Source organism: Chiloscyllium punctatum, chromosome 6 (genome assembly GCF_047496795.1).
Source record: "Chiloscyllium punctatum isolate Juve2018m chromosome 6, sChiPun1.3, whole genome shotgun sequence".
NCBI classification, from domain to species: domain Eukaryota; kingdom Metazoa; phylum Chordata; class Chondrichthyes; order Orectolobiformes; family Hemiscylliidae; genus Chiloscyllium; species Chiloscyllium punctatum.
In genome coordinates this window covers 101,278,571-101,296,794 of record NC_092744.1, presented here as the reverse complement: position 1 = coordinate 101,296,794, position 18,224 = coordinate 101,278,571, and the positions used below count along the sequence as shown (strand labels likewise).

The 18,224-nt window shown below is 51.5% G+C and overlaps 1 protein-coding gene across 1 annotated transcript in view; it reads left to right on the top strand.

Moving 5' to 3' along the window:
- The window catches only part of LOC140478453 (unconventional myosin-VIIa-like), a 396,478-nt gene extending 379,193 nt beyond the window's left edge, over positions 1-17,285 (top strand). Inside the window, exons 30-34 of the mRNA XM_072571713.1 lie at positions 76-257; positions 3,759-3,883; positions 5,080-5,237; positions 11,916-12,069; positions 17,102-17,285. Of these exons, the coding sequence (XP_072427814.1) occupies positions 76-257; positions 3,759-3,883; positions 5,080-5,237; positions 11,916-12,069; positions 17,102-17,285 (803 nt within the window). The remainder of the gene's footprint in view (positions 1-75; positions 258-3,758; positions 3,884-5,079; positions 5,238-11,915; positions 12,070-17,101) is intronic.
- The last annotated feature ends 939 nt before the right edge of the window (positions 17,286-18,224 follow it).

Sequence of the window (18,224 nt, the reverse complement as noted above, 5' to 3'; positions counted from 1 at the left end):
TCTGTATGATATAAGTGTATAATAGTCTGAGCCTCCATTGCAATGTTTAATTTGCCACTCCCTCTGCCATTCCAGACGATCCTATACTCCTCAAGTATGAGAAGGGTGATTTGATCAAGTTGATGAGAGATAAGGAGATCGCTGAGGACAGTGGCTGGATTCAAGGACAGAATGAACACAGTGGGAAGACAGGAAGTCTCTCGCTGGATTCTGTTTATATCATTCCTACTCTTGTGAAGCCTTCACAGGAGGTTATGGTATGCTGACGTATAGTTTAAAAACAACATTGTTCCTGGGATTTGAGCATCAGTGGTCATATGATGGTGATTTGATTTGATTAATTGTAGTCACATGAACCTAAGTACAGTGAAAAGCTTTGTTTTGCAAGCATACAGGCAGATCCCAGCAAACAAGGACGTACAGATCATAGGGTGCTGAGACAGAACAAGGGCATACAAAGTTATGACTGCACAGGAGGTCTGCAAAGCAAGATGAACACTATTTGAAGTTAGAGAGGTCCATTCAGCAATCTACTAATAGCTGAGCTGCCTTCTTGAACCGCTGCAGTCTCCACGTGCTGTAGATAGGCCCACAATGCCCTCTTTAAGGGAGGGACTTGCAGGATTTTGACAGTGAGGGAACAGCGATGTATTTCCAAGTCCGGGTGGTGAGAGGCTTGAGAAGGAATGTGCAGACTTTGGTACTCCCACGTACGTGCTGCCCCCAGCCTTCACGCAGACCCCCAGTTTATAAGCTGCTGTCCTGGACGGTGCCAATCCTTTTTTGAGAGCTGATGGTGCTGCACCCATCCAGGCAGGAGGATCAAATTGAACGAGAAAAGACATTCAATATGTAAAGGATGAGTGGTCGCCAGAGAATTGGGGAAAATTAAAAAAGAAGATGACCAAAACAAAATAAAAAGGGAGAAAGTAAACTTAGGGGAAAACTTGCAAGTAATTTCAAAATGGACAGCAAGCATTTCATTAAATATATAAAAAGGAAGAAAAAAACCTAAAAGGACACAGGCCCTTTCGAAAACTTTAGAGGCTGGGGAAATAATAATGGGAACCAGGTAAGGAGAGGAGGGTTGAATATATATTTTGCATCAGTCTTCACAGTAGAAGACATGAATCGCATTCCAAAATTACTCAGTAATCAAGGGGAAAAAGTGGGAGGGAAAACAGAAGTTGGGAAGAGTGGGGCGGCACAGTGGCTCAGTGGTTAGCACTGCTGCCTCACAACACCAAGGTCCCAGGTTCGATCCCAGCCTCAGGCAGACTGTCTGGGTGGAGTTTGCACATTCTCTCTGTGTCTGTGTGGGTTTCCTCCGGGTGCTCCGATTTCCTCCCACAGTCCAAAGATGTGCAGGTTAGGTGAATTGGCCACGCTAAATTGTCCACAGTGTTGGGTGCATTAGTCAGAGGGAAATGGGTCTGGGTGGGTTACTCTTCGGAGGGTCGGGCGTGGACTGGTTGGGCCTGTTTCCACACTGTAGGGAATCTAATCATAAAAAAAACAATAACTATCATTGCAGAAAATGTGCTCAGTAAACTGATGAAAGCCAAGGACCCCTGTGTCCTCTGGAATGTATCTGAGGATATTAAAGGAAGTAGGTACAGAGATAGTAGGTGGTGATCTTCCTGGTATCCTTAGATTCTGGCAAAGATCCAGAGGATTGGAAAACTGACAACGTAAGACAAAAGCAAATTACTGCGGATGCTGGAATCTGAAAGCAAAAGAGAAAATGCTGGAAAATCTCAGCAGGTCTGGCAGCATCTGTAAGGAGAGATAAGAGCTGACGTTTCGAGTCTAATTGACCCTTTGACAAAGGGGACAGTCAATTAGACTCGAAACTGCCAGACCTGCTGAGATTTTCCAGCATTTTCTCTTTTGGTGACAATGTAAGACCTTTACTTAAAAAGGGAATGAGACAAAACAAACTGAGAGATCAGGGGAGGCAATGGTATTAACGCTGGACTGTTAAACCAGAGACCTAGATAATGCTCTGGAGACCAGGGTTCACATCCCGCACAGATGGTGGAATTTGAATTCAGTTTAAAAATCTGGAATTAAGAGTTTAACGGTGACCATGAATTTATTGTCGATTGTCAGAAAAGCCCATCTGGTTCACTAATGTCCTTTACGGAAGGAAACGACCATCCTTACCTGGTCAGAGACAAAAAAAAACTGCAGATGCTGTTATCTGGGTGACACGATGGCTCAGTGGTTAGCACTGCAGTCTCACACCACCAGGGACCTGGGTTCGATTCCCGCCTCAGGCGACTCTCTGTGTGGAGTTCGCACATTCTCCCCGTGTCTGCGTGGGTTTCCTCCGGGTGCTCCGGTTTCCTCCCACACTCCAAAGATGTGCAGGTTAAGTAGGTTGGTCATGCCCCATAGTGTCAGGTGCCCCATAGTCAGAGGGAAATGGGTCTGGGTTATTGGGGTCAAGTGGCCTGTTTCCACACTGTAGGGAATCTAATCTATATCCGAAGTGGTCTGGCCTACATGTGACTCCAGACCCACAACAACACAGTTGACTCTTAACTGCCCTCTTAGAAACAAGTGCTGGCCTGGTCAGCCACACCCTCATCCCATGAATGAATTAAAGCAAAATGTTAGCTTAATATCTGTTGTTGGGAAAATGTTAGTGACCGTAATAAAGGAGGTATTAGCAGAACATTTAGAAATCCATAATATAGTCAAGCTGAGTCCAGCATGGCTTCGTGAAAGAGAGATCATGCCCAATAACTTTATGACAGTTCTTTCAGGAAGTATTAAGCAGGACCAATAGATATAATAGGTTGCTTCCCTCGTGGGCTAGTCTAGGACCAGAGGGCATAATCTCAGATTAAGGGTTGCCCATTTAGGACAGAGATGAGGAAATTTCTCCTGTGAGAAGGAACTGGATCTATGGAAATCTGTGCCATAGAGAGTTGTTGAGACTAGGACATTAAACATATTCAAAGCTGAGAAAGGAGGAAGTGGGGTTCCTGATGAAGGGCTTATACCCAAAGCATCAATTCTCCTGGTCCTCAGATGCTGCCTGACCGGATGTGCTTTTCTAGCACCACACTCTTGACTCAGAGCTGAGATAGACAGGTTTTTAAACAGGAAAGGAATGGAAGGTTACAGAGAAAGTGGAGTTGCGGACCATCAGAAGTGCCATGGTCTGATTGAATGACAGAGCACTGGATGGGCTGAATGGCCTACTGTGGCTCCTATGCCTTATGGTCTTCTGGCTCCGCACGCTGCCACCCATTCCCCTCCCCCCCCCCCCCCCCCCCCCCCCCCCCCCCTGCAGACACTGTTTACTGGGTGGACTGCTTGATACAGTTTCGGTGAGTTGGATATTCTAAGTGCAGCGGAGGCTGACCTTACCTCTCAGTGATCACTGGAAGTGATTCATTTATCATCAAGCAAACAGATAAAGATGTGTCATCATTCCTACGTTTACACTGTCAGATCAGACTGGTGTGTGGAGAACTGGGTGTGACACTGGTTGCCTGTTATCTCTGACCCTCACGCACTCCAGCCAGCTCACTGCCCACCCAGGTCAATGACAAATGCACTGCCAAGGCAGAGTGGACCACAAACCATCTTTGTTTAAATGCAGGAAACCATGATAAAAGTAAGAATGTTGTTTTTTTAATCTGGCGTGAATTAGCGATCCTGTTGTCTGCAGTTTCTGGTAGAAAACTGTCAGATGCGTGCTAAGAGGCAATATTGACAATTTCCCATTCTTGTCTCACTGATAGAAGTTGATCCTCATGTCACCTGACCAGCGACGCCAGGTATCCCAGAATGCCCTTGCCGAGGTGGAGGCGGCGAAGACCAAGGTCAAGGCGTACACACTGGAGGAATTTTCCTACGACCACTTCAGGCTAGTCTCTGTTCTTCGGCCTTTCCCAAAACAGAGCTGACGGTGTCTGCATTGTTTCGGCTTAATTCAAAGTCTAAACCAAATGTTCCTTCAAACTCTGGCGGAGGAGCCAATGTAATTTGGGAAGAGATACAGGCTGCAAGATCAGACTGGGGGAATGTTTGAGAGGCTGCTAGTTTCAGAATGTTGCAAACAATTATTCAAACCAAGAGGTCCTTCTGAGAGTTTTTGCTGAAGTTTAAGAAGATATATAACCATTGGAACGTCCAATGGTGCAAAGGTGGATTCCCCTAAGTTTCCCACTTAAGGAAATCTTCATTAGCATGAGGGAAATAGTCCATTTCACTGAGTCGCCATCTCTTTTGTACTGCCTGTGATTCCCAAGTTTTTTTCTTTGATGCGTATAGATTGACTAGGAGAGGGCCAATCACATCACAGATTGACTGCAGAGCAGACCAATCACAGCCCATATTGACCATAGGAGCAGGCCAACCACATCCCACATTGATTGCAGAGCAAACCAATCATAGGCCATATTGACTGTAGAGCAGCCCATGATAGCCCATATCGAATGTAGGAGCAAACCAATCATAGCCCATATTGACTGGACGAGCAGGCCAATCACAGTCCACATTGACTGTACAGCGGACCAATCACAGTCCATATTGAGTTGAAAGTTAGTCAAATGGGCTATCATCCATTTGTTGTCATGGAAACCCACCTGGTTCACTCATGCCCTTTAGGAACGGAAATCTGTCATCCTTACCTGGTCTGGTCTCCATTTGAACTCTCGACCCTCAGTAATATGGCTGATTCTTAACTGGCCTTTGAAATGGCCCAGCAGCCCAGTCAGTTCAAAGGCAATTCGGGACAGGCAACAGATGGTGACCTTGCCAGCGGCATCCACGTCTGGTGACACAATACTGAGAAAAAGCTTGGTGTTGATGCAAATTCTCATAGTTGCCTAACAACCCCATGGATAAAGCAGAAGTGCCCAGATGAGACAGGGTCAACATGGAGAGTTCGGTTTCACTTGGAATAAGACAGGGTGAATTAAGCAGTTGGCATTTCCAGAGGCAAGCCACACTCGATGAGTTTGTCCAATCCCAAAGCAAATCTTCAAAGTGACAATTCATAGAGGCTGAGTCCTGCTGACCCCAGCAATTCGCCTTATTTCTCTTCTCCTCTCTACCCAGACCCCCTGCAAAAGAATCGATGAACAGAATGGTGCTTGCGAGGGCTCATGGGAAGGATCGGATGTGGGCGTGCTCGAGGGAACCTCTCCGACAGCCCTTACTGAAGAAGGTGTGTGCAAATGCAGACATGGTGGTGCTGGCCTGTCATGCTTTCACCGATATCCTTTCAGTGTGTCACCAGGAAACACTGCGTCCCAAAGGTCGCCAGCTTCTGTTTCAAGCAGAAATTGGAAATATAGAATATCTTACAACAAAGAATGGTATCCAGCCCATCGTGCCCATGCTGGCTCTCTGCAAAAGCAAAGATCAGCACCACAACAGTGTAACCACGGGCCGAGAAACAGCCCAGACTGTGTAACCACAGGCCGAGAAACAGCCCAGACTGTGTAACCAAAGGCCGAAGCGCAGCCCAGTCTGTGTAACCAAAGGCCGAGGCGCAGCCCAGACTGTGTAAACACGGGCCGAGACACAGCCCAGACTGTGTAACCAAAGGCCGAGACACAGCCCAGACTGTGTAACCAAAGGCCGAGACACAGCCCAGACTGTGTAACCAAAGGCCGAGACACAGCCCAGACTGTGTAACCAAAGGCCGAGGCGCAGCCCAGTCTGTGTAACCACAGGCCGAGACACAGCCCAGACTGTGTAAACACGGGCTGAGACACAGCCCAGTCTGTGTAACCACAGGCCGAGACACAGCCCAGACTGTGTAACCACAGGCCGAGACACAGCCCAGTCTGTGTAGCCACAGGCCGAGACACAGCCCAGACTGTGTAACCACGGGCCGAGACACTGTCCTGACTGTGTAACCAAAGGCCAAGGCGCAGCCCAGACAGTGTAAACACGGGCCGAGGCACAGCCCAGACTGTGTAAACACGGGCCGAGACACAGCCCAGTCTGTGTAACCACAGGCCGAGACACAGCCCAGTCTGTGTAGCCACAGGCCGAGACACAGCCCAGACTGTGTAACCACAGGCCGAGACACAGCCCAGTCTGTGTAACCACGGGCCGAGACACTGTCCTGACTGTGTAACCAAAGGCCGAGGTGCAGCCCAAACTGTGTAAACACGGGCCGAGGCACAGCCCAGACTGTGTAACCACAGGCCGAGACACAGCCCAGACTGTGTAACCACAGGCCGAGACACAGCCCAGACTGTGTAACCACAGGCCGAGACACAGCCCAGTCTGTGTAAACAAAGGCCAAGGCGCAACCCAGACTGTGTAACCACGGGCCGAGACACTGTCCTGACTGTGTAACCAAAGGCCGAGGCGCAGCCCAGACTGTGTAAACACGGGCCGAGGCGCAGCCCAGACTGTGTAACCACGGGCCGAGGCGCAGCCCAGACTGTGTAACCACAGGCCGAGTCACAGCCCAGACTGTGTAACCACAGGCCGAGACACAGCCCAGTCTGTGTAACCACGGGCCGAGACACTGTCCTGACTGTGTAACCAAAGGCCGAGGCGCAGCCCAAACTGTGTAAACACGGGCCGAGGCACAGCCCAGACTGTGTAACCACAGGCCGAGACACAGCCCAGACTGTGTAACCACAGGCCGAGACACAGCCCAGACTGTGTAACCACAGGCCGAGACACAGCCCAGTCTGTGTAAACAAAGGCCAAGGCGCAACCCAGACTGTGTAACCACGGGCCGAGACACTGTCCTGACTGTGTAACCAAAGGCCGAGGCGCAGCCCAGACTGTGTAAACACGGGCCGAGACACAGCCCAGACTGTGTAACCAAAGGCCGAGACACAGCCCAGACTGTGTAACCAAAGGCCGAGACACAGCCCAGACTGTGTAACCAAAGGCCGAGACACAGCCCAGACTGTGTAACCAAAGGCCGAGGCGCAGCCCAGTCTGTGTAACCACAGGCCGAGACACAGCCCAGACTGTGTAAACACGGGCTGAGACACAGCCCAGTCTGTGTAACCACAGGCCGAGACACAGCCCAGACTGTGTAACCACAGGCCGAGACACAGCCCAGTCTGTGTAGCCACAGGCCGAGACACAGCCCAGACTGTGTAACCACGGGCCGAGACACTGTCCTGACTGTGTAACCAAAGGCCAAGGCGCAGCCCAGACAGTGTAAACACGGGCCGAGGCACAGCCCAGACTGTGTAAACACGGGCCGAGACACAGCCCAGTCTGTGTAACCACAGGCCGAGACACAGCCCAGTCTGTGTAGCCACAGGCCGAGACACAGCCCAGACTGTGTAACCACAGGCCGAGACACAGCCCAGTCTGTGTAACCACGGGCCGAGACACTGTCCTGACTGTGTAACCAAAGGCCGAGGTGCAGCCCAAACTGTGTAAACACGGGCCGAGGCACAGCCCAGACTGTGTAACCACAGGCCGAGACACAGCCCAGACTGTGTAACCACAGGCCGAGACACAGCCCAGACTGTGTAACCACAGGCCGAGACACAGCCCAGTCTGTGTAAACAAAGGCCAAGGCGCAACCCAGACTGTGTAACCACGGGCCGAGACACTGTCCTGACTGTGTAACCAAAGGCCGAGGCGCAGCCCAGACTGTGTAAACACGGGCCGAGGCGCAGCCCAGACTGTGTAACCACGGGCCGAGGCGCAGCCCAGACTGTGTAACCACAGGCCGAGTCACAGCCCAGACTGTGTAACCACAGGCCGAGACACAGCCCAGTCTGTGTAACCACGGGCCGAGACACTGTCCTGACTGTGTAACCAAAGGCCGAGGCGCAGCCCAAACTGTGTAAACACGGGCCGAGGCACAGCCCAGACTGTGTAACCACAGGCCGAGACACAGCCCAGACTGTGTAACCACAGGCCGAGACACAGCCCAGACTGTGTAACCACAGGCCGAGACACAGCCCAGTCTGTGTAAACAAAGGCCAAGGCGCAACCCAGACTGTGTAACCACGGGCCGAGACACTGTCCTGACTGTGTAACCAAAGGCCGAGGCGCAGCCCAGACTGTGTAAACACGGGCCGAGGCGCAGCCCAGACTGTGTAACCACAGGCCGAGGCGCAGCCCAGACTGTGTAACCACAGGCCGAGGCACAGCCCAGACTGTGTAACCACGGGCCGAGGCACAGTCCAGACTGTGTAAACACAGGCCGAGTCACAGCCCAGTCTGTGTAACCACAGGCCAAGACACAGCCCAGTCTGTGTAGCCACAGGCCGAGACACAGCCCAGACTGTGTAACCACAGGCCGAGACACAGCCCAGACTGTGTAACCACAGGCCGAGACACAGCCCAGACTGTGTAACCACAGGCCGAGACACAGCCCAGTCTGTGTAAACAAAGGCCGAGGCGAAACCTAGACTGTGTAACCACGGGCCGAGACACTGTCCTGACTGTGTAACCAAAGGCCGAGGCGCAGCCCAGACTGTGTAAACACGGGCCGGGGCGCAGCCCAGTCTGTGTAACCACGGGCCGAGGCGCAGCCCAGACTGTGTAACCACAGGCCGAGACACAGCCCAGACTGTGTAACCACAGACCGAGACACAGCCCAGTCTGTGTAACCACGGGCCGAGACACAGCCCAGACTGTGTAACCACAGGCCGAGACACAGCCCAGTCTGTGTAAACAAAGGCCGAGGCGCAACCCAGACTGTGTAACCACGGGCCGAGACACTGTCCTGATTGTGTAACCAAAGGCCGAGGCGCAGCCCAGACTGTGTAACCACGGGCCGAGGCGCAGCCCAGACTGTGTAACCACAGGCCGAGACACAGCCCAGACTGTGTAACCACAGGCCGAGACACAGCCCAGTCTGTGTAAACAAAGGCCAAGGCGCAACCCAGACTGTGTAACCACGGGCCGAGACACTGTCCTGACTGTGTAACCAAAGGCCGAGGCGCAGCCCAGACTGTGTAAACACGGGCCGGGGCGCAGCCCAGTCTGTGTAACCACGGGCCGAGGCGCAGCCCAGACTGTGTAACCACAGGCCGAGACACAGCCCAGACTGTGTAACCACAGACCGAGACACAGCCCAGTCTGTGTAACCACGGGCCGAGACACAGCCCAGACTGTGTAACCACAGGCCGAGACACAGCCCAGTCTGTGTAAACAAAGGCCAAGGCGCAACCCAGACTGTGTAACCACGGGCCGAGACACTGTCCTGACTGTGTAACCAAAGGCCGAGGCGCAGCCCAGACTGTGTAAACACGGGCCGAGGCGCAGCCCAGACTGTGTAACCACAGGCCGAGGCGCAGCCCAGACTGTGTAACCACAGGCCGAGGCACAGCCCAGACTGTGTAACCACGGGCCGAGGCACAGTCCAGACTGTGTAAACACAGGCCGAGTCACAGCCCAGTCTGTGTAACCACAGGCCAAGACACAGCCCAGTCTGTGTAGCCACAGGCCGAGACACAGCCCAGACTGTGTAACCACAGGCCGAGACACAGCCCAGACTGTGTAACCACAGGCCGAGACACAGCCCAGACTGTGTAACCACAGGCCGAGACACAGCCCAGTCTGTGTAAACAAAGGCCGAGGCGAAACCTAGACTGTGTAACCACGGGCCGAGACACTGTCCTGACTGTGTAACCAAAGGCCGAGGCGCAGCCCAGACTGTGTAAACACGGGCCGGGGCGCAGCCCAGTCTGTGTAACCACGGGCCGAGGCGCAGCCCAGACTGTGTAACCACAGGCCGAGACACAGCCCAGACTGTGTAACCACAGACCGAGACACAGCCCAGTCTGTGTAAACAAAGGCCGAGGCGCAACCCAGACTGTGTAACCACGGGCCGAGACACTGTCCTGATTGTGTAACCAAAGGCCGAGGCGCAGCCCAGACTGTGTAACCACGGGCCGAGGCGCAGCCCAGACTGTGTAACCACGGGCCGAGGCGCAGCCCAGACTGTGTAACCACGGGCCGAGGCGCAGCCCAGACTGTGTAACCACAGGCCGAGGCACAGCCCAGACTGTGTAACCACGGGCCGAGGCACAGCCCAGACTGTGTAACCACAGGCCGAGTCACAGCCCAGTCTGTGTAGCCACAGGCCGAGACACAGCCCAGTCTGTGTAGCCACAGGCCGAGACACAGCCCAGACTGTGTAACCACGGGCCGAGGCACAGCCCAGACTGTGTAACCACAGGCCGAGTCACAGCCCAGTCTGTGTAGCCACAGGCCGAGACACAGCCCAGTCTGTGTAGCCACAGGCCGAGACACAGCCCAGACTGTGTAACCACAGGCCGAGACACAGCCCAGACTGTGTAACCACAGGCCGAGACACAGCCCAGACTGTGTAACCACAGGCCGAGACACAGCCCAGACTGTGTAACCAAAGGCCGAGGCGCAGCCCAGACTGTGTAACCACGGGCCGAGACACTGTCCTGACTGTGTAACCAAAGGCCGAGGCGCAGCCCAGACTGTGTAAACACGGGCCGAGGCACAGCCCAGACTGTGTAACCACGGGTCGAGGCGCAGCCCAGACTGTGTAACCACAGGCCGAGGCACAGCCCAGACTGTGTAACCACGGGCCGAGGCACAGCCCAGACTGTGTAAACACGGGCCGAGGCACAGCCCAGACTGTGTAAACGCGGGCCGAGACACAGCCCTGACTGTGTAACCAAAGGCCAAGACACAGCCCAGACTGTGTAACCACAGGCCGAGACACAGCCCAGACTGTGTAAACACGGGTCGAGACACAGCTCAGACTGTGTAACCACGGGCCGAGACACAGCCCAGACTGTGTAACCACAGGCCGAGACACAGCCCAGCCTGTGTAACCACAGGCCGAGACACAGCCCAGACTGTGTAACCACGGGCCGAGACACAGCCCAGACTGTGTAAACACGGGCCGAGACACAGCTCAGACTGTGTAACCACGGGCCGAGTCACAGCCCAGACTGTGTAACCACAGGCCGAGACACAGCCCAGTCTGTGTAACCACAGGCCGAGACACAGCCCAGACTGTGTAACCACAGGCCGAGGCACAGCCCAGACTGTGTAACCAAAGGCCGAGACACAGCCCAGACTATGTAACCACGGGCCGAGACACTGTCCAGACTGTGTAACCACGGGCCGAGACACAGCCCAGACAGTGTAACCACAGATTGATATCCAGCCCAGGTTGATAGCTCAGACAGTGTAACCATAGGCTGATACACAGCCCAGATATTGGAAACACATGCTGATACACAGACCAGACTGTGTAACCACAGGCCGATACACAATCCAGACTGTGTAACCACAGGTTGATACACAGTGCAGACTGTGTAAACACAGGCCGATACACAGGTCAGACTGTGTTAATACAGACAGAGTTAATTGGAGAAGCTCAGCAGGTCTGGCAGCAACTATGGCGAGAGTAACAAGAGTTAGTATTTTGTGTCCAGTATGAATCATCTTCAGAGCTGGGTTCTGCTCCCCAGGCTGTCTGGGTAGTTCACCTCAGAATCTGGGCTGGAGGGCTGATGTCAGCGAGCGAGTCACCTCACACAAAAGGCAGTGACTCTGCCCCACAATGCCGATGGAGCTGGCAATGTCAACATAGACATCACCAGATCTTTGTTTATGAGAGAGTGCTGAGTGTTACAGCGTGGCCAGGCCAGTCACAACTGAGTTCCATAGCTTTAGGAGCTGACTGGTGCCCTGCCTTCCCTGGTTTTAATCAGAGGCAGTGAATATTTTGGAGTGATACTGTGTACCAGCTGAATATGGGGGATCTGGAGTATGCTCGCTGTCTGAAGGCTGGGGTCGGGAAATGTGAAGATTCCACATCTTGGTGCAGGGGGTGTGTAATCTCAGACAACCATCAGCTAGGCCCCAGAAAACCAGGCTTCCCCAATCAAAACACATGAGCTCCGTCCTGACCGATTGTGGCTTGTTCCATCCCTCTCATTTCCTTAACCCGCTCTCACCCATAATGAAGTATATGGGGGATTACCCAGGAAGGCTGGTCCAGCCTGGCACTGAGCTCACCGATGTGATATTCTCTGGAGCTCTCCAGGAGGAGTTACTACGGGACGAAATCTACTGTCAGATTGTGAAGCAGCTGACCGACAATAAAAACAGGTACTTTCCCAAATCAGAGAACTGCCTGAAACCCTCCTTCACCTACACGGCATCAGTCTGAGAGGGTCTCTCTGCAGTGGGGCATTCGTCTCTTCCCCATGTCACTGGGTGCCAGAGACAGACTGTGTGTGAGACAATGTGTGCACACGTGTGTGTGTGTGTGTGTGAGAGAGAGAGAGAGAGTGTGTGTGTACGAAAGAGAGTGAGTGAGTGAGAGTGTTTATGAGAGAGTGTGTGAGTGTGTGAGTTAGAGTGTGTGGGTGTGTGAGTTAGAGTGTGTGGGTGTGTGAGTTAGAGTGTGTGGGTGTGTGAGTTAGAGTGTGTGGGTGTGTGAGTTAGAGTGTGTGGGTGTGTGTGAGAGTGTGTGGGTGTGTGAGTGAGAGTGTGCATGAGATAGTGTGTGGGGGTGAGTGTGCATGTGTGTGTGAGTGACAGTGTGCATGTGTGTGTGAGAGAGAGAGAGTGTGTGTGCATGTGTGTGAGAGAGAGTGTGTGAGACAGAGTGAGAATGTGTGTGTGAGTGAGAGAGAGAGTCAATGTGTATCTATGAGAGAGAGTTTGCGTGTATGTGTGTGAGAGAATGTGTGTGTCTGAGAGAGTGTGTCTGTGTGAGAATGTGTGAGTGAGAGAACGTGTGTGTGTGCGTATGTGTGACAGAATAAATGAGTATCTGTGAGAGAGTTTGTGTGTGTGTGTTGTCTGTGTATGTGTTTGTGTGAGAGTGAATGTGTATATATGAGAGAGAGAGAGAGATTGTGTATGTGCTTGTGTGTGATAGTGCATTTGAAGGGCAAGGTGGGTGATATGAAGGCACCTTGTAGAATTTAGCTCCACTCTTTTACAGGATTTACCATAAGTTTATAATCTGGCTGCAGATAAAGTGACAAACGCTGTGGGGACTGCACATCTCCAACCCTCACTGTACTGAGTGTGTTGGTCCCCACTCCAGATGCAGAGCTGTGTAGAAAATGTGACATTTATTCAAGCACAAACAGGGAAGAGTCTCTAACAAAGAGAAGTCTCTTGCAAGTTTCAGTTGTGGCAGATATTTACACAGCAGTTTCAGGAACATTAGTGTCTCTTCCTTTAATTATGTTTGTGTCTCTCATGTTGGTCAGATGACAGATCAAGAGAGAGGATCATAATTTAACTCCATGAACTCTGTTAACCCTTTGCTTCCCACATCCATCATGAGTTTGGTCTTTCTGCAGCCATAAGTCTGTGCATGTTGTCTGGCACATTCTTTGTTTCTAGTTCCCCTCTTTCCCACCCCTTTTTTTTTGTATTTTCTCCCTTCTCCTCTTCACACCCTCTCTCTCACATTGTCAGGTTAATTTGTCCCCCCATTAGTCACATTAGCAACCCCCCTTGCATCTTGCTATCTCACCTGGACGGTCTACACCCTTTGTATCAATCACAGGTAATGCAGTCTTGGTGTACTTCACCACCCCCCTTCTTGAGGGCAATTAGGGACTGGTAATAAACATTGGCCCAGCCAACGACACTCACCTCCCGCGAGTAAATTTTTACAAAATCAGTCACCAGCCACAACTCCTTTCAAACCCTCCCCCCCCCCCAACCCTACTTGCTTCTGAAAGTGCTGGAGAAACTCAGCAGATCTGGCAGTGGAGGGAAAAGGCAGTTAATATTTCGAGTCCAGTGACTGTTCTGATGGAAGTTTGGGAGAAAGTGGTTTATATGCTGAGGACTGGGGAGGGGGGCATGGGGCAGTGGGGAATGTGTGAGTGGGTAAGTGGGCATGGAAATCAGATGTAGAGAGAATGGAAAGGTTAGGGACTGTTGACAGTAAGCAGGAAGAAACGTGGTGCCACTATTTAAGAAGGGTGGTAAGGAAAATCCAGGGAACTATAGACCGGTGAGCCTGACCTTGGTGGTGGGCAAGTTGATGGAGGGAATCCTGAGGGACAGGATGTACATGTATTTGGAAAGGCAAGGACTGATTAGGGATAGTCAACATGGCTTTGTGTCACAAACTTGAGTGAGTTTTTTGAGGCAGTAAAAAAGAATTGATGAGGGCAGAGCGGTGGATGTGATCTATATGGACTTCAATAAGGTGTTTGACAAGGTTCCCCATGGGAGACTGGTTAGCAAGGTTAGATCTCATGGAATACAGGGAGAACTAGCCATTTGGATACAGAACTGACTCAAAGGTAGAAGACAGAGGGTGGTGGTGGAGGGTTGTTTTTCAGATTGGAGGCCTGTGACCAGTGGAGTGCCACAAATATCGGTGCTGGATCAATTACTTTTCATCATTTATATAAATGATTTGGACATGAACATAAGAGGTATAGTTAGTAACTTTAGAGATGACACCAAAATTGGAGGTGTAATGGACAGCGAAGAAGGTTACCTCAGAATGCAATGCGATCTTGATCAGATGGGCCAATGGGCTGATGAGTGACAGATGGAGTTTAGTTTAGATGATTGTGAGGTGCTGCATTATGGAAAGGAAGGAGTTACACACTTAATGATAAGGTCTTGGGCAGTTCTGCTGAACTAACAGACCTTGGAGTACAAGTTCATAGCTCCTTGAAAGTAGAGTCGCAGGTAGATAGGATAGTGAAGAAGGCGTTTGGTATGCGTTCCTTTATTGGTCAGAGTATTGAGTACAGGAGTTAGGAGGTCATGTTGTGGCTGTACAGGACATTCATTAGGCCACTGTTGGAATATTGTGTGTAATTCTGGTCTCCTTCCTATCGGAAAGATGTTATGGACCGTGAAAGGGTTCAGAAAAAATTTATAAGGATGTTGCCAGGGTTGGAGGATCTGAGCTACAGGGAGAGGCTGAACAGGCTGGGGCTGTTTTCCCTGGAGTGTTGGAGGCTGAGGGGTGACCTTATAGAGGTTTACAGAATTATGAGGGGCATGAATAGGGTAAATAAACAAGTTCTTTTCCCTGGGGTTGGGGAGTCCAGAACTAGAGGGCATAGGTTTAGGGTGAGAGGGGAAAGATATAAAAGAGACCTAAGGGGCAACTTTTTCACACAGAGGGTGGTACGTGTATGGAATGAGCTGTGAGAGGAACTGGTGGAGGCTGGTACAATTGCAACATTTAAGAGGCATCTCGATGGGTATATAAATAGGAAGGGTTTGGAAGGATATGGGCCAGGTGCTGGTAAATGGGACTAGATTAATTTTGGATCTTGGGTTGTCATGGATGGGTTGGACTGAAGGGTTTGTTTCCATGCTGTACATCTCTATGACTCTAAGAAGAGCAGCTCGGTTGAAGATAATGGGGTCTGGGATTGGGTGAAAATGGGTTGGCTGTGCTGAGGGCAATCCATGTCACATCAGGTTGGCACGATGCCTCAGTGGTTGGCACTGCTGCCTCACGGCGCCAGGGACCCAGGTTCGATTCCAGCCTTGGGCGACTGTCTGTGTGGAGTTTGCACATTCTCAGTGTGTCTGCATGGGTTTCCTCCCACAATCCAAAGATGTGCAGGTTAGGTGCATGCTAAATTGTCCATAGTGTTCAGGGATGTGCAGGTTAGGTGCATTCAGGGGCAAATGTAGACTAGTAAGGTAGGGGAATGGGTCTGGGTGGGTTACTCTTTGGAGGGTTGGCGTGGACTTGTTGGGCCAAATGGCCTGTTTCCATGCTGTAGGGAGTCTCCTTGTAGGACCTAGGGTGTGGGGATGGGTAACAGGCGAGGAAGGAGGTGGTCATGCTCTCAAATCTTGAAGCCCGATGTTGATTCCTGAAGGCTGCAGGGTCCCCGGGAGGAAAATGAGGTGCTGTTCTTCCAGTTTGTGCTGAGCTTCACTGGAGCACCACAGCAAGCACCGAGACAGAGATGCTGGCCGGGGAACAGAGACGCTGGAGTGTTGAAGTGGCAGGCAGCTGGGAAGTTTTGAGGGAAGAATGTAGATGTTCTGCAAAGCGGTCACCCAGTCTACACATCATCTCCCCAGTTCGTCACTGCGTCACTGCTCTCCCCAGGTCACATACAATTACAGTTTCCAATTCCCAATGTCTAACCTCATCCCTGAGTTTCCCCCGACATTCCGGCTGCTACCTATCTGTCCAGTCCCATCCTCATCTCTGCCTCTGATCAGTTTGGAAGCATTTTACAGTATTCGAGGCACTTTATAAAGGGGTGACTTTATCTTGACGATTCAAGGAATTCAAGGTTAATCTACTAGACAGCATTGTGGGAAAGGCAGAAGTAAAATTATGGGATGCTTAAAGAACCAGGAATGGAAATAAAACGCTGTTGACCATCAGGAGCCATCCCATTGGGCAATGGAGAGCCTGCTACCTTTTGATTGGCTGATTGCTGTGAGAATTGACACATCAGGCAACCAATGATTTGAGCCTGGGGCAGATCAGATGAGGGCAGGGAATCCCAGAGTGAATCTTGCACAGACCTTGGACAGGGATTGACCAGGTAGATCGAGAGTGTTTCCCCTTCATTGATCTTCTGGAACCAGGAGGTGCAGTGTCAGGATAAGGAGTGGGCTGCTTAGGACTGAGATGAAGTGGAATTCGCCTCAGAATCTGGTGAATCTTTGGAATTCTTTAGCCCAGAGAGCAGTGGAAGCTGACTCACGATCCAGGGGTAGGGCGATAGTGTTGGAAAATGGTGTGGAGCTTTACCGAATGGTGCAGGAGTCTGAAGGGGCTGAATGGCCTTTCTCTCTTTTCTAATTTTTGTACGAAGCCCTGGAATATGTCCCATTGCAGATGGTAGCACCCGTGGCAGACCCTCTGGTCTCTGGTAAGAGGGTAAATCTGTCCAGCCTCATGGTGCCAGCTGGAACTGTTCTCAAGGGGAACAGGTCGAGGGGAAAGAGTCAGTGTTACACCAGCACTTTTCCCCAGGTCTATCACCGAGGGCAATGCAACACAGGCTCCATGCTCTCTCCAAACACTCCACCTTTGTCAAGGACCCCTGGGCTGGGGTGGGAAAGGGGGCAGTTAAGGACGGACAATGAACGGCGAATGTGAGTTTGAATTGAAATGCTGACGGCTGCCTCTCTCTCTCTCTCTCTCTCTGCTTCCACCTCTCAGCTACAGCGTGGAGAATGGCTGGCAGCTCCTCTGGCTTTGCACAGGGCTGTTCTCACCCGGTAAGGTGCTGCTGCCCCATGTGAAGAGGTTCCTGGAGACTCGCCGGTCAGAGAGCCTGGCAGGGGACTGCCTCCAGAGATTATACAAGCTGGAACGGTACGGTGACCGAATCGTCGCATTGTGAGCGCTCTGCATCAGACCATTCACCCCTGGCTGGTCAATGTACCGAAAGGGGGAATGTCAGGACAGTTCAAACGACAGTGCCATTAGCCCTGACTGTGAACAGTTGAATATTTGTGTCTTAAAAGGACTGTGATATAACCCTTCAGTGAACCGTCCACTGGGAGAGGCACTCTTAGTGACTATCATGGAATTAATCCAGAGTTCCAGGCTAATATTCAGGGGGCAAAGGTTCAAACCCCACCATAGCAGTCGTTGGCATGTACATCCAGTTAGTAAATCTGGGAGTGAGCTCGAGACTGAAAATGACCTGCAATCCAACATTGACCGTAACAAAAATAAAATCTGGTTCACTAATATCCTTCGGGGAAGGAAACTACCATCCTTAGTGGGTCTGGCCCACACGTCACTCCAGACCCACAGCCATCGTTTCCCAGAACGAAGGGTGGCGTAGCCTCAGAATGATGGGGGTTGGGGGGAGAACCGATTTGGGACTGAGCTGAGGAGGAACGTCTTTTCCCAGGGGGCTGTCAATCTGTGGAATTCCCCGCCCAGTGAAGCAGTCGAGCCACCTCATTGAATGTTTTTGAGGCAAAGATAGTCAGATGTTTTGGACAGTAAAAGGAATTAAGAGTTACAGTGAGCAGGCGGGTAAGTGGGGCTGAGGCCATGAAAAGACCAGCTGTGATCTTACTGAGTGGTGGAACAGGCTGGAGGGGCCAGACAGCCTACTCCTGCTCCCAGTTCTTGGAACTCTCGACTGTCCACCGAAATGGCCCAGCAAGTCACTCCAATGTAATACACCACCACAGGGGAATGGAGTGATGTTAGAAATATTGTTTTTTAAAGGACAGAGTCCTTCAGCATGAGCCTGAAGGTACTGCTGGTGAAGCTGGACATGGTTTCAGCCGTGCTCTCTCTCTCTCTCTCTCTCTCTCTCTCT